The sequence below is a fragment of the Capsella rubella genome, unplaced genomic scaffold (assembly GCF_000375325.1).
Source record: "Capsella rubella cultivar Monte Gargano unplaced genomic scaffold, Caprub1_0 scaffold_6, whole genome shotgun sequence".
Lineage (NCBI taxonomy): Eukaryota > Viridiplantae > Streptophyta > Magnoliopsida > Brassicales > Brassicaceae > Capsella > Capsella rubella.
In genome coordinates this window covers 8,182,132-8,195,277 of record NW_006238918.1, presented here as the reverse complement: position 1 = coordinate 8,195,277, position 13,146 = coordinate 8,182,132, and the positions used below count along the sequence as shown (strand labels likewise).

The following is a 13,146-nucleotide window of genomic DNA, read 5'->3' as shown; positions in this document are numbered from 1 at the left end:
CATAAATTTTCTCACAAAAAAAAAAACATTATGAATTCTATCATATACAAATCATTATATTGGAAGAAAAATAAAAATACAATTGTACACATCAGAGCGATTCGCAAATTAACTCTACTTATTGGACTTGGGCTTAACGTGGCCCAAAGAGTTGAGATCATGATTGCACAACATCAGTGATCTAAGAGGTAGCGAGCAACATATTTCTATTTTCAACGGTGAACTCTCCGATCATCGGGAAAAAAAAAAAACAGTAATCAAAAGATGCAGAAGCTGAACGATCTCTTCTCCGGTGGCGGAGACGGCGACGGAACAACTGATAGTTTCCTTGAAGATGGATCGGAGGGTCTCTGTTCTCTCACCCATATCCAGGTTTCTTCCTCGATTCTGCCTTGGGTCTATTTTTGTTTCTCTGTGGTAGTAACTTAATCAATCAATCTTCGATATTTTTGCAGAGGATGTACGCATTCGCTGCTTCTTTGGCCACTGGTTTGCTTCTCATGTTTCTGGTAAGTTCAATTTGCGATTGATGAGAATCACAAATCCGATTTTACTGTTCTTATAATGAATGATGATGTTCTTCTCTTAATCACGTTCTATTGATCGAATTGAGATGATTTTGATCAGCATTAGACTATCTAGGAGAAGTAATTTTCATATGTATGTATCTTCTTATGCAGTCTATGATTGTATTTGCTATCCCCATCAAATTTGCACTGCTCTTCACATTTGGGAATGTTCTTGCTGTTGGAAGGTATGTTTTTGCTTTAATGTTGCGGCGAGCTATTTACATTCAAAGATAGGATGGTTCTTAGGATGAAACTTCATTAGTAACATTTTTAGTCATTCTGAATTTGAAGAGATTTTTACAACTTTTCGTCGTGCTTTACTTGTCTAGCTAACCGAAGTATTACATAGCAGTTCATGATTCCTCCTGCCGCCGAAGTTTCCTCACAACTTTCTTTGACATTAACGGCGAATGGAACTATGTATGAAAGTAAAATTTGAGAGCTATAGATATGTTCCTGTCTTTGATTGCTTGCTTGTGTTACTACAATTAATGCGGTTTTCCATTGGAAAGAATCTGATAATATTGTCTTATATCTAACAAAAAAAAATTGCTTGTCATTTCTACTTCCAAGTTGTTATTCTGTTTTAAACCACAAGAGATCACTGTTTCTTTGGCAGCACAGCCTTCCTCATGGGACCTGAGCAACAGATGAATATGATGTTGGACCCTGTTCGTATCTACGCGACATCCATTTATATTGGATGTGTTGGTATAGCACTCATCTGTGCTCTCTTGGTATGCTCTTACTCTCTATACAACAACCAATAAATATATGTGCTTCCAACATTAGATGTTTAGAGTAGAGTAACTGCAGGAACCAATATGAGTAATGTCCAGTCCTCTAAACATCTTACCTTGGAACTTTTAGTCTTTCTTAAAATATTTTTCGTCTCCTGTAGATCCACAGCAAAATTTTAACGGTCCTTGCGATCCTATGCGAGATTTGTGCACTGATATGGTAAGTTCAATGCTAAAATTCAATTGAATACAGGGCTTGTTTCTTCAAGAACCCGAATATTCTTAAGCCTCATTGGATTGAACATTTTCTTATACACGTTGTGATGACAGGTACAGCCTCAGTTATATTCCATTTGCACGGAGAATGGTCTCTGAAATAATGATCCGTCTCTGCGACACGGAGTTATGATCAAGTCATCTGGCAGCAAACACAAAGCAAGTAAATTGTATTTACTGGTCTCAAGAACTTGAGATCTGATTTTTCTGAACAGAATCTTGTTTGTCTTTTGACCTGATTGGGTGAAAATCAGAAGGAATGCAGATTGAGTTTTTTATATTGGGATTTGGGATCTTGAAGCTCTTGTGTGTATTTTGTTGCTTCAAGCTCTTTTCCTGCTTTAGTCTCAACCATTGTTTGGAATTTCGTGTGATCAAATACTATGATTTCTTTTATTCAATTTACACATCTTGGAGTTGTTAACCTCATAATTAATATCTTTGATACAGCTATCTTATAAATACGGTTAAGAACTAAGTTAAACAACTACTGAACTACATATAGGAGAGATTTATAGTCGAAAATAGTCTAAAAAATATGGAGGCATTCTCACAAAACCATTGCATCATCAGTGATCACACAATTCGCATCATCAGTATCAGCAAGAGGCTAATAGTTATAAAATTAATTTGTTATCTACCGAATTTTGTATACTGCACATATCATTCTTTCAATTGTTTTTTTTTTTTTTTTGATCAAATCATTCTTTCAATTGTTTAACCCTCAATAATTGTAACCTAGTGGCTTAATAAAGAATTGTGAAGAAGACAATAATAATGCAGAAACTCGAAAGAGGCAATTGTACTTTTTATAATAATAACGAGAAAGAAAAGAGTATAATTGTTACAAAATCATCATTTTCCTCTACATTATTAGTTATTTCTTTACAATTTTTAAAAGAGCATAAACAAACATCACCAGCCGACAAGACAAGAACCCAAACTAGTCGATCGATCGAATCTTCAAACGTCCAAAATGTCAAATCAGATGCAACCACCCAACTGCAACATTTTCACAAGTAGAAAAAAAAAATCAGAACTGAACTACAAAACCTTGTTTAATTTTAACTATATAAAAGAACCTTACCATTATAGATTCGATTTCTTTGTCGGAGACAGGTGTACGTTTTGGCTGCAGAGATGCTTTTCCACCATCAGCAGTGTTCTTCGGAGCCGCCGGAACATCTGAACTCGCCGTCACATTTTTCTTTCCGCCGGCAACAGATCCTGGCGCTGGTCCAGAACCTTAGAAATTTTCACAAAAAAGATGTCAAGAAACAAGAATAAAGCTAACTAATAAGTGATGAGCTTAAAATAAAGCAAGAACCAAAGAAAAATGTTTAACCAGATGAAATAGAATGTCTCTGAGGGAACTTGATACGAGGGATTCTCTTCATCTTCAGCTTCTTCCGATTTCGCTTTCTTATTTTCTTGATTTTTTTCTTTCTTTCTTCAGATTGTTCTTTATGTCCATAGAGATGAAACGAAACTCTTATCTTTATCCTGAAGTTAATGGGCTAATGGGCCGAATAATGTTCGTTTGATAGGCTTTCTGTAACATAATGCAACTGGGTTTTCAACTTATTAGAAGAAAACTTCAATAGGATGGATAATAAAGTCATGTGTAGATGATGTATCATATAGTTTGAAACTGTGACATCATCACATCGATGAGATCTTATATTGTCGTGTTCATAGAAAGCAAACCAAGAATTGAATTCGTTATGCGGTGAGGATTTCACTGAGTACGTATATTTGAGATTTTCATTGAAAAAAAGGCCTAAAAATCTAATTAGTTTCTTACGAAAATGATGGAAAAAAAAAAGAAAATTTAATAATGCACGGAACGATGAATGTGACATCATTCATTGGTCTTTACCTCATTTTTTCAAATCGACCTTATAATAATAGTCACGCAAGTAAAAACAATATACATAATTATATAACAAAAATGAACCAATATGCATGGCAAATTGGTCAAGATCATACATTCATATTAGAAAACGTAACATCGTCTCTCTTCTATCTTCTCCCATTGACAGCTGAGAAATGATATTGAGTTAAATGAGGATAACTATTAATCTAGTATAATTGAGGAAGTAGTGTTGTCACGCCCAAATCGATATATCTTTGCCCTGGCTATATATATATATATATATATTACCCCTCTTTCCTCCAATATCTCATAAACCATATAGTTTTACTCATAAACCATAACTAGATATGGATATGGCTTTTACGCACGTATGTTTCTGGACGCTACTCACGTTCATGTTGACATGGACGGTGTTCTACGTCACAAACAGGAGCAAGAAGGCGACGAAGTCTGAAGATGCGGCGCCTGAGGAGCGAAAAGACGGTGCTACCGACGTCCTTATCGTCGGGGCTGGTGTGGGCGGCTCGGCTCTCGCATATGCTCTTGCTAAGGTATTTAACTTGATTGTTGTGTGTTTTGTATGAATTATAAGATAATATATACGCAATATGTGATTGTTGTTGTTTTGCATGATATATACTTATTGTAATATTTTGGGTTGGGACGAACAACCTTATGCTAATGAATTTTCGATTATATATATATAGGACGGGCGTCGAGTACATGTGATAGAGAGGGACATGAAAGAACCAGAGAGAATGATGGGTGAGTTTATGCAGCCTGGAGGACGACTCATGCTTTTTAAGCTTGGGCTTCAAGGTCTGTTCTCTCTTTCTCTTTCCTTTATGTAAGTAAATCAAGAAAGCCATATTGTCATTTAGTTAATCATGATCAACTTTGTGGGTTTATATACGTATATATAGATTGTTTAGAGGGAATAGATGCACAGAGAGCCACCGGGTTTGCAGTTTATAAAGATGGCAAAGAGGCAGTGGCACCTTTTCCGGTGGAAAGTAACAACTTTTCTTATGAACCTTCTGCTCGAATATTTCACAATGGCCGATTCGTCCAACGTCTACGCCAAAAGGCTTCATCTCTTCCCAAGTACGTCTCTATATATTATGTTCACTAAATTTTGACACTATATATCATATATATGTGTTGAGAAATTTTGTTATTATTCATTAAATCTGATGGAGAACCAAAGTAACCTAGAGATGAAAACTATAATAGTGTTTTGTTTGAGAACATTTTTTGTGTATCTCCCTTTTTTCTATTTTTTTAACAGATAAACGTTTTAAGATCTCACCATAGAACTGGTATAAGACCATTTTAAGGGGGTATTTTAGAGCAATATTTTCATTAATAAAATATCTTATATTTTCTCCATTAAAGAAAACATTGCTCTAAAATACTCTCCTATTAAAAATGTCCTAGAGAAAAAAAAATATATCTCACCGATATAATACTTTTTGGTTTTTATTGATTTACACAAAGCAAAAAACTAAACAAAATGGCTTGGTAAAGACTCAATTTTTCCTTGACCCAATTTTTCTTTGACTTGGGGTTGACGAAGAACTCTTAACAAAAATAAAAGGAAAAATAATCTAAAACTCACTAACTTGTATTAACATATAAATCGTGTGTTACACATAATTTAAAACGAAACCAGAATGTTCCCCTGATCTGGTAAGCTACATCATGAGAATCTGATAATCTATTATTTGCCATAGCATGTGGGTCTAAATCGATAAATTTCATCATCATATTCTATTTTCTATTACCTAAAATATATATACAAAATCCAACTAGAAATCGTTAATTAGTAAGCTTTGATTATCCTCTTACTAATTGGCAGTGTGAGGCTCGAAGAAGGAACGGTGAAGTCTTTGATAGAAGAAAAAGGAGTTATCAAAGGAGTGACATACAAAAATAAAGAAGGCGAAGAAACAACAGCCTTTGCACCTCTTACTGTGGTATGCGATGGTTGCTACTCAAACCTTCGTCGTTCTCTTAGCGACAACAATGTAAGTATACTCTTTTAAACGAAAAGACTTCAAACTTCTCCATTACTCAAATCGTTGAGATGATGGTACTCACTATATATATGGTACACTGATTCACTTAATAAGCATCAATGTACTAAATAATTTGATATAGGAGGAGGTTTTATCTTACCTAGTAGGTTACATCTCAAATAATTGTCAGCTTGAGGAACCCGAAAACTTGCACTTGGTATTGTGTAAACCCTCGTTCGCCATGTTGTATCAAATAAGCAGCACTGAGGTTCGTTGTGGGTTTGAGCTTTTCCCCGACAATTTTCCTTCTATTGCAAACGGCGAGATGGAAACTTTCATGAAGAACAATATAGCTCCTCAGGTACGAACGCAATGGGCTGATTCATCTTTGATCAATAAAAAGAAAAAGAAAGAACTAAACATAGAAATATATAATATGTTATACTAGTACATAGACACCATTCTAACATTTGTAAGAAGTCCCATATATAACTCTATATACGTTTGACATTATAATCTTAGACTTATTTTGCAGGTACCTCCAAAACTTCGTATAATCATTAAGTCCTTTTATAGTATCCGCAAGGTGAGCCTACGTCACATACTAATTAATATATGAAAATTCCAAATTTCTAAACTTGTTACCAACTTCACATAATTATACTTAAAAATGAATGTTTTTGTATGGTGAAGCCAATGTCAGCGACAGTGAACATATTAGGAAACGCATTTTCTCAAGCACTAGTTGCATCAACGGACGAAGCCAAAGAGGCAATGAGACAAGGTTGCTATGATTACCTCACTAGTGGCGGGTTTCGCACGTCAGGGATGATGGCTTTGCTCGGCGGCATGAATCCTCGTCCGCTCTCTCTCATCTATCATCTTTGTGCTATCACTTTATCCTCCACTGCCCATCTGCTCTCTCCATTTCCCTCTCCCCTTCGCATTTGGCATAGCCTTAGGCTTTTTGGTGTAAGTCATTAATTTCATCTCTTTTTATATCATATTATTTCTATAATATGTATATTTTTAGTAACACTCTTTTTTAGTTTACAATCACTATTCGACATTATATACATATATATATTTTGTTGATGTATGTTCTGTGTGAATCACTAGTTGGCTATGAAAATGTTGGTTCCCCATCTCAAGGCTGAAGGAGTTACCCATATGTTGTTTCCAGCAAATGCAGCCGCGTATCGCAAAAGATATATGGCCGCAGCAACTGCTCTCTAAACATTGAGGCATATATTGAGCACCAATCTTAGTGATTGTGCATTTGTCAAAATTGTAATGCAGTTTAATAAGAACATTGAACACCAATCTTAGTGATTGTGCATTTGTCAAAACTGTAATGCAGTTTAATAAGAACATTGAACACCAATCTTTAGTGATTGTGCATCTTCGAAGCATCGCATTAATTGGTAATGCCTAGATCCACCTACTGTATTAGACGAGTCTTTAATTGCGTTAAATTGTCCATCTAGAGCCATAATTTTGCAAAGAATATACTATTAGACGAGTCTTTAATATGCCTCTATTTAATAGTTTTATGAATTTTAAATTAAAGGTAAAATTAGGATTTTAGTGTAAAAGATGCGTTGACAATATAAAATAACATTTTTTATTAAACAAAAATAAAATCTAGAATAACCACTTTTTGTGAAACAGAAGAAGTACTAAGATTAAGTTTTCAAGAAAGAAAGAAAAAGAGTATTAATCTCCTTTTTTTTTAAATGCTCTGTTTTTGTGTACTCTATTAAATTTATACCCAGAGAAAACAAGTCCAATTGTTGACAAAAAAAAGATCCAATTATAGAAATGACTAAATATAGTTGGTGGAATATTATGTGATTTCTCATAAATAATAGTGTGTACCTATTTCTATATAGTATACATGCAAGATGTTTTGTTTTGTCCCAAAAAACAAAAAATTAAAAACATGTAAGATGTAAAACATGTATGTTTACTGTATGGAAGAGTTTGGGGGAGTATAGGAATATATGTTACTTTTATTTCCCTGTATATTTGTTTGTAACATCGTGTATATAAAACACGTGCAAAACAAATTAAAGAAGCATTACAATCAAAGATTAATCTATCATCTCCGCATAATTCTTATACTAATTTATCTTAAGACTAATTTTTAGTTTATTAAAAAACTTTTGTATGTTGGAAGGTTACTTTTAGTTTTAAACTATTTTATAACTTATAACACACATGCAACTCGAAAATTAAACTGCACTATAATGCTTAATTAGTTTTATATATATATTCCATTATGTTAAACTTTTTATGAACACATTTCGAAAATCAAAAAAGATTATCTTATAGGTTTGACTTTGGGTTGTCAATGATTTAATCATTCCGCGTTCAAACATATCATTCTGTATAAAGGTACTTATATTATAAAGTTATGTATATATAACACTAAATATATGAATACATATATGTATAAGATATCATTTCAGTTAAATTACTCAAGGGTGGTTCGATGTTTCCAGATTTTTCTTTGATGTCTCTCAGCCATAAATAAAAGATGGAGGAAATTAATTGTTTTATTTTATCTTTGCCGATGTTGTGGACTGATTGCTACATGTAGCGTTACTATTTTTTAATTAGTCACTCAACAGTATCAAAGGTATCAATAATTTGAATGCTACATTGAAGTCGCTTGCTCTATATACTAACAAAATCATTAACTAGGGTGGCCCGTGGCTTTGTGTTTGTATCTGAAATATAAATATCGTTTGTAAACTCCAACGTAGACAGCTCATAAATCATTACAGTTGTGTGGACAACAGAACATTTCAATTTATTGCTTTCAAACAATATCGATATATATCAAAAGTTAACATGTGGTGACGCCACGTCCAAACTGACGTATCTTTGCATTATATAATCTAAAACCATTCTAAGAAGCAAGCTCATATATCATAGTTATAGTCTGATAGATATGGATATGGCTTTTACGCACATTTGTTTATGGACATTACTCGTCTTCCCTATAACGTGGACTGTGTTCTACTTTACAAACAAGAAAAAGAAGCCGACCGTGGAGATGGCGGATGCGACAGCAGAGAAGAGAAGAGACGGTGCTGCCGATGTCATCATCGTTGGAGCTGGTGTCGGCGGCTCGGCTCTCGCATATGCTCTTGCTAAGGTATTTAACTTGATTGTTGTTTTCTTGTTTAATAAATGTGCATGAATGAATAAGATAATAACTATATACACTATGATTATTGTTATTTTGCATAATATATTTCTGTTGCCATATTTTGGGTTGTGACAACAATCTTCCGAGTAGTCAATTTTTTAAATAAGAAAATACTACTGTTAATTATAATCTTTCTTTATTACGGCCAAGTTTGTAAGATACTATTTATAATGTATCAAATTAAAGTTCTTACGGAGTCCAATCCAAAATCTATTTGAAGAATTTAAAAATTTAATGTGTGTGACTGTGAAAACATTTTAAAGATATATACTAGACTTATAAAGCATATTTTTATTTTATTTTGTATGATTGATTTGTAGTTTCTAGAGATAAAAAGTAAAATTGTAAAAATTGACGACTAGAGATTTTTTTTTTTTTTGTACAAAATCATGTTTTCAGAGTGATCCTCGATACGCTTTTGCATAATAATTTTACAGCAATATTTTGGGTTGGGACGAACAACCTTATGCTAACTAATTTTTGATTAATAGGACGGGCGTCGAGTACATGTGATAGAGAGGGACATGAGAGAACCAGAGAGAATGATGGGTGAGTTTATGCAACCTGGAGGACGACTCATGCTTTCTAAGCTTGGCCTTCAAGGTCTGTTCTCTCTTTCACATTCATAAACATTTACATTTCTTTTCTTATTTTTTATCAGAGAATCTACACCAAATTCATACTAATATTCCAAACTTGTGGAAATTCTATATTCTTGTCATTTAAGGCGTTCATTGTGGCCAACCATGATTGTAACTTCTAGTATAATTTGAACTATGGGATTCTAAACCTTAATGAATGCACTAACTCTTGAACCACCATAAAATTGGTACACATATTGACGTTTATAAACGTATATGAATCAAAAAGACATATTTTGTCTTAGTTTCGTGACCGAACTTGTGTGTTTATATATATATATATATATATATATAGATTGCCTAGATGGTATAGATGCCCAAAAAGCAACGGGCATGGCAGTTTATAAGGATGGAAAAAACGCAATCGCATCTTTTCCGGTGGACAACAACTTTCCTTATGATCCTTCTGCTCGGTTTTTTCACAATGGCCGATTTGTCCAACGACTGCGGCAAAAGGCTTCTTCTCTTCCTAAGTACGTAGCTCTCTCTCTCCCTGTTCACCCGATCATATATACATTAAAAAGAAATGTTAAGATATATCTAGTATTAGAATCAGGTTGATCCAAAATAAGTATACATGTGGAAATGATCTATTGAGTGAACAAAAAAAATATAAACCTGATTCATATCCAATTAATGGATGCTAATAAATTTTGATAAATTTTCACCCCAAAAAAATCGATAAAATGAACTTTTTCTATAAAATAAAACTTTATAAGAACTGAACTATGAATAAGTCCTTAATTATTCTCTGATTAATTAGCTAGGTGGTAGGTCCTCCAAACGTCCAAATTAACTCCTAAATTAATTAGTTAGGTGCCCTTTAAACGTCAAATTAATTCCTAATAAAATTTTAATATTAGAAAATACTACTAAACTTGACAAATAGCAATTATTTTTTTTTTTTTTTTTTTGTATATGATTGGTAGTGTGCGGCTCGAAGAAGGAACGGTGAAGTCATTAATAGAAGAAGAAGGAGTTATCAAAGGAGTGACATATAAGAATAAAGCAGGCGAAGAAACAACAGCCTTGGCACCTCTCACTGTCGTATGCGACGGTTGTTATTCAAACCTTCGCCGGTCTCTTAACGACAACAGTGTAAGTATACGTTAATGACATTTTAAATTGATGTTACTGATCAGTTTGATTTAGTCTTTTTAGTTAATCAATGTATTATATTAACTTCATATATAGGCGGCTGTTCTGTCTTACCAAGTTGGTTACATCACAAAAAATTGCCGGCTTGAAGATCCAGAAAACCTTCACTTGATAATGACTAAACCCTCCTACATCATATTGTATCAAATAAGCAGCACCGATGTTCGTTGTGGTTTCGAGCTTTTCCCCGACAATTTTCCTTCTATTGCAAAAGGTGAAATGGCTACTTTTGTAAAGAACAACCTTGCTCCTGAGGTAAGTGTTGGGCTGATTAATGAAAAAACAGGAACTAAACATATATTGATTAAGTTGTTCATACTGGTACATAGATATAGTCTATATAAGTCATACAATACGCATATTGTAAAAGGTCCATATATAACTTCGTGCACAATATGTTAGTAACACCGGTTTACACTTTGTTTAAAGGTACCTCCAAAACTTCGCGAAATATTTTTGAAAGGTTTAGATGAGGGAGCACACATAAAAGTTGTGCCAGCGAAGTGCATGTCAGCTACTTTAAGCAAGAAAAAAGGGGTGATTGTGTTGGGAGATGCATTCAACATGCGTCATCCATCAGTCGCGGCTGGAATGATGGTTTTATTTTCTGATATTCTCATTCTACGTCGTCTTCTCCAGCCACTAAGCAACCTTGGTGATGCTAACAAAGTCTCCGAAGTCATTAAGTCCTTTTATAGTATCCGCAAGGTGAGCCTACGTCACATACTAATTAATATATGAACATTCCAAATTTCTAAACTTGTTACCAACTTCACATAATTATACTTAAAAATGAATGTTTTTGTATGGTGAAGCCAATGTCAGCGACAGTGAACATATTAGGAAACGCATTTTCTCAAGCACTAGTTGCATCGACGGACGAAGCAAAAGAGGCAATGAGACAAGGTTGCTATGATTACCTCACTAGTGGCGGGTTTCGCACGTCAGGTCTGATGGCTCTACTCGGCGGCATGAATCCTCGTCCACTATCTCTCATCTATCATCTTTGTGCTATCACTCTACATTCCATTGGCCATCTTCTTTCTCCATTTCCTTATCCCCTTCGCATTTGGCATAGCCTCAGGCTTTTTGGTGTAAGTCATTATATCTATAGCTCTCTTATATTTCGAAAACAAAATTTTGACGCTCTTTTTGGCTATCTTTATTATACTTTTGACACTGATCATTTCGTTTTCAATTGTATGTTTTATGTGAATCACTAGTTGTCTATGAAAATGTTGGTTCCTCATCTCAAGGCTGAGGGAGTTAGCCCAATATTATTTCCAGCAAGCGCAGCAGCATATCGCAAAAGCTATATGGCAACCACCGCTCTTTAAACACCGATCCTCTAAGCAGCTAATAAATATACCATATATGGAGCACAAATCTTTTTAAAATTTTACTAATTTGTTGAAATTATATAGCATATATTGCTTGTATCTAAAAATATTGTCTCCATGAAGGCATGAAGTCTTACTGTAGCTGTCTCAATAATTGATGAACTGATGTGGTGAGGTTTATGTTGTCATATTCATATAAAGCAGCCAAAAAGAGTTAAGTCTAGCTCGTCTCTATTCATCTATATATAAACAAAAATAAGATGCAGCGTTTAACGATGAATGACATATTTCACTGGCCTTAAACTATCGTTTAGGTCCAATGCAGAGAAAGACAAAGCCCAGCGTTAGTGTTATTTGAGTTATTAATTTTTCTATTTGGGAATGTGATTATGAAGTATTATGAACTTTATTAATTATCGTTATACTACAAAAGAATACGCTGAGATACGTTTATATATATCTACGTCACAATCTAAATTAACCGATTTAAATTTCTTTGAAAACATGAAATTTGCCGTCGTTTTGTAAACCGATTGCAATTTCATCTAGACTGATCATTTCACTATTTATACTTTTTCCTTTGATGATTTTTGAAAAGATGTATAAAGTAAACGTCGCTCACACCTTATTACGACGGTTTTGAAAGTGATGCTGTTTGGTTTAAATCGGTTTAGTATCGACGTCAAGCAACATGTTTTTTGTGGTTATTATATAAGCATGAGAAACGTTGGGTTTTTTTTGTTTTTTTCTTTTTTGGTTAAAGAGAAACGTTAGTTACCTAATTGTAGTACGTAGCATTTCGCTGGTCACTCGAATAGGTATTCATTGTCATTTTCGTATATTGATAAAACTATATTAAAAAATAATAACTTGTGTATTTTCTAAGTTGTCTTCTATCTTTAAATTCGTGTTTAAAACTATTGACCCCATAAAAGTCATAATCATATAAGTATGTACGTAACCTCTAGGTTCTCTGTAAACATCATCTTTTTTAGAGGTAAAAGAAAAAGAAAAAAAAGCAGCGTCAGTAATGAAAAATTGATTTGTGTCGCATAATAAATTGGTTGAATATATTTAAAATGGAAGTATAAGTAGAGTTAGATTAGATAGATACGTACCTAAGAATCCAATTCGGTACGTCTCCATAATCAAAATCAGTGGCCAGCTTTAGCTTAACGCCTATAGACTAACTTAAATCATCATTTAAGAGTATAAATAATTTGAGTAGTACTTTTTATTTTATTGTTTCTAAATAGAAACATATTCATGAACTTGGGTGGACAGTACTATATATTTTGTCTGTATCTAACA

The 13,146-nt window shown here is 33.7% G+C and overlaps 4 protein-coding genes across 4 annotated transcripts; 3 read left to right on the top strand and 1 right to left on the bottom strand.

Moving 5' to 3' along the window:
- The first annotated feature begins 197 nt into the window (after window positions 1-197).
- On the top strand, window positions 198-1,994 carry LOC17883773 (vesicle transport protein SFT2B). Its single transcript, XM_006286334.2, has 6 exons — window positions 198-372; window positions 456-509; window positions 681-754; window positions 1,189-1,306; window positions 1,471-1,529; window positions 1,640-1,994. Exons 1-6 carry the CDS (start codon window positions 265-267, stop codon window positions 1,716-1,718), a joined length of 492 nt encoding a protein of 163 aa, XP_006286396.1. The 5' UTR covers window positions 198-264; the 3' UTR covers window positions 1,719-1,994.
- Window positions 1,995-2,369: 375 nt separating this feature from the next.
- Window positions 2,370-3,060, bottom strand: LOC17883482. The gene is made up of 3 exons (XM_006288939.2): window positions 2,931-3,060; window positions 2,673-2,830; window positions 2,370-2,587 (listed from the first exon to the last, which is right to left on the bottom strand). The coding sequence occupies exons 1-3, from the start codon at window positions 2,980-2,982 to the stop codon at window positions 2,570-2,572; spliced, it is 228 nt and encodes a 75-aa protein (XP_006289001.1). The 5' UTR covers window positions 2,983-3,060; the 3' UTR covers window positions 2,370-2,569.
- Window positions 3,061-3,808: 748 nt separating this feature from the next.
- LOC17881377 (squalene epoxidase 5) lies at window positions 3,809-6,839 on the top strand. The gene is made up of 3 exons (XM_023781447.1): window positions 3,809-4,012; window positions 4,169-4,280; window positions 6,663-6,839. The coding sequence occupies exons 1-3, from the start codon at window positions 3,809-3,811 to the stop codon at window positions 6,713-6,715; spliced, it is 369 nt and encodes a 122-aa protein (XP_023637215.1). The 3' UTR covers window positions 6,716-6,839.
- Window positions 6,840-8,396: 1,557 nt separating this feature from the next.
- On the top strand, window positions 8,397-12,058 carry LOC17883036 (squalene epoxidase 5). The gene is made up of 8 exons (XM_006289993.2): window positions 8,397-8,642; window positions 9,188-9,299; window positions 9,633-9,810; window positions 10,267-10,435; window positions 10,532-10,750; window positions 10,925-11,203; window positions 11,311-11,589; window positions 11,719-12,058. The coding sequence occupies exons 1-8, from the start codon at window positions 8,436-8,438 to the stop codon at window positions 11,830-11,832; spliced, it is 1,557 nt and encodes a 518-aa protein (XP_006290055.2). The 5' UTR covers window positions 8,397-8,435; the 3' UTR covers window positions 11,833-12,058.
- Window positions 12,059-13,146: the final 1,088 nt, after the last annotated feature.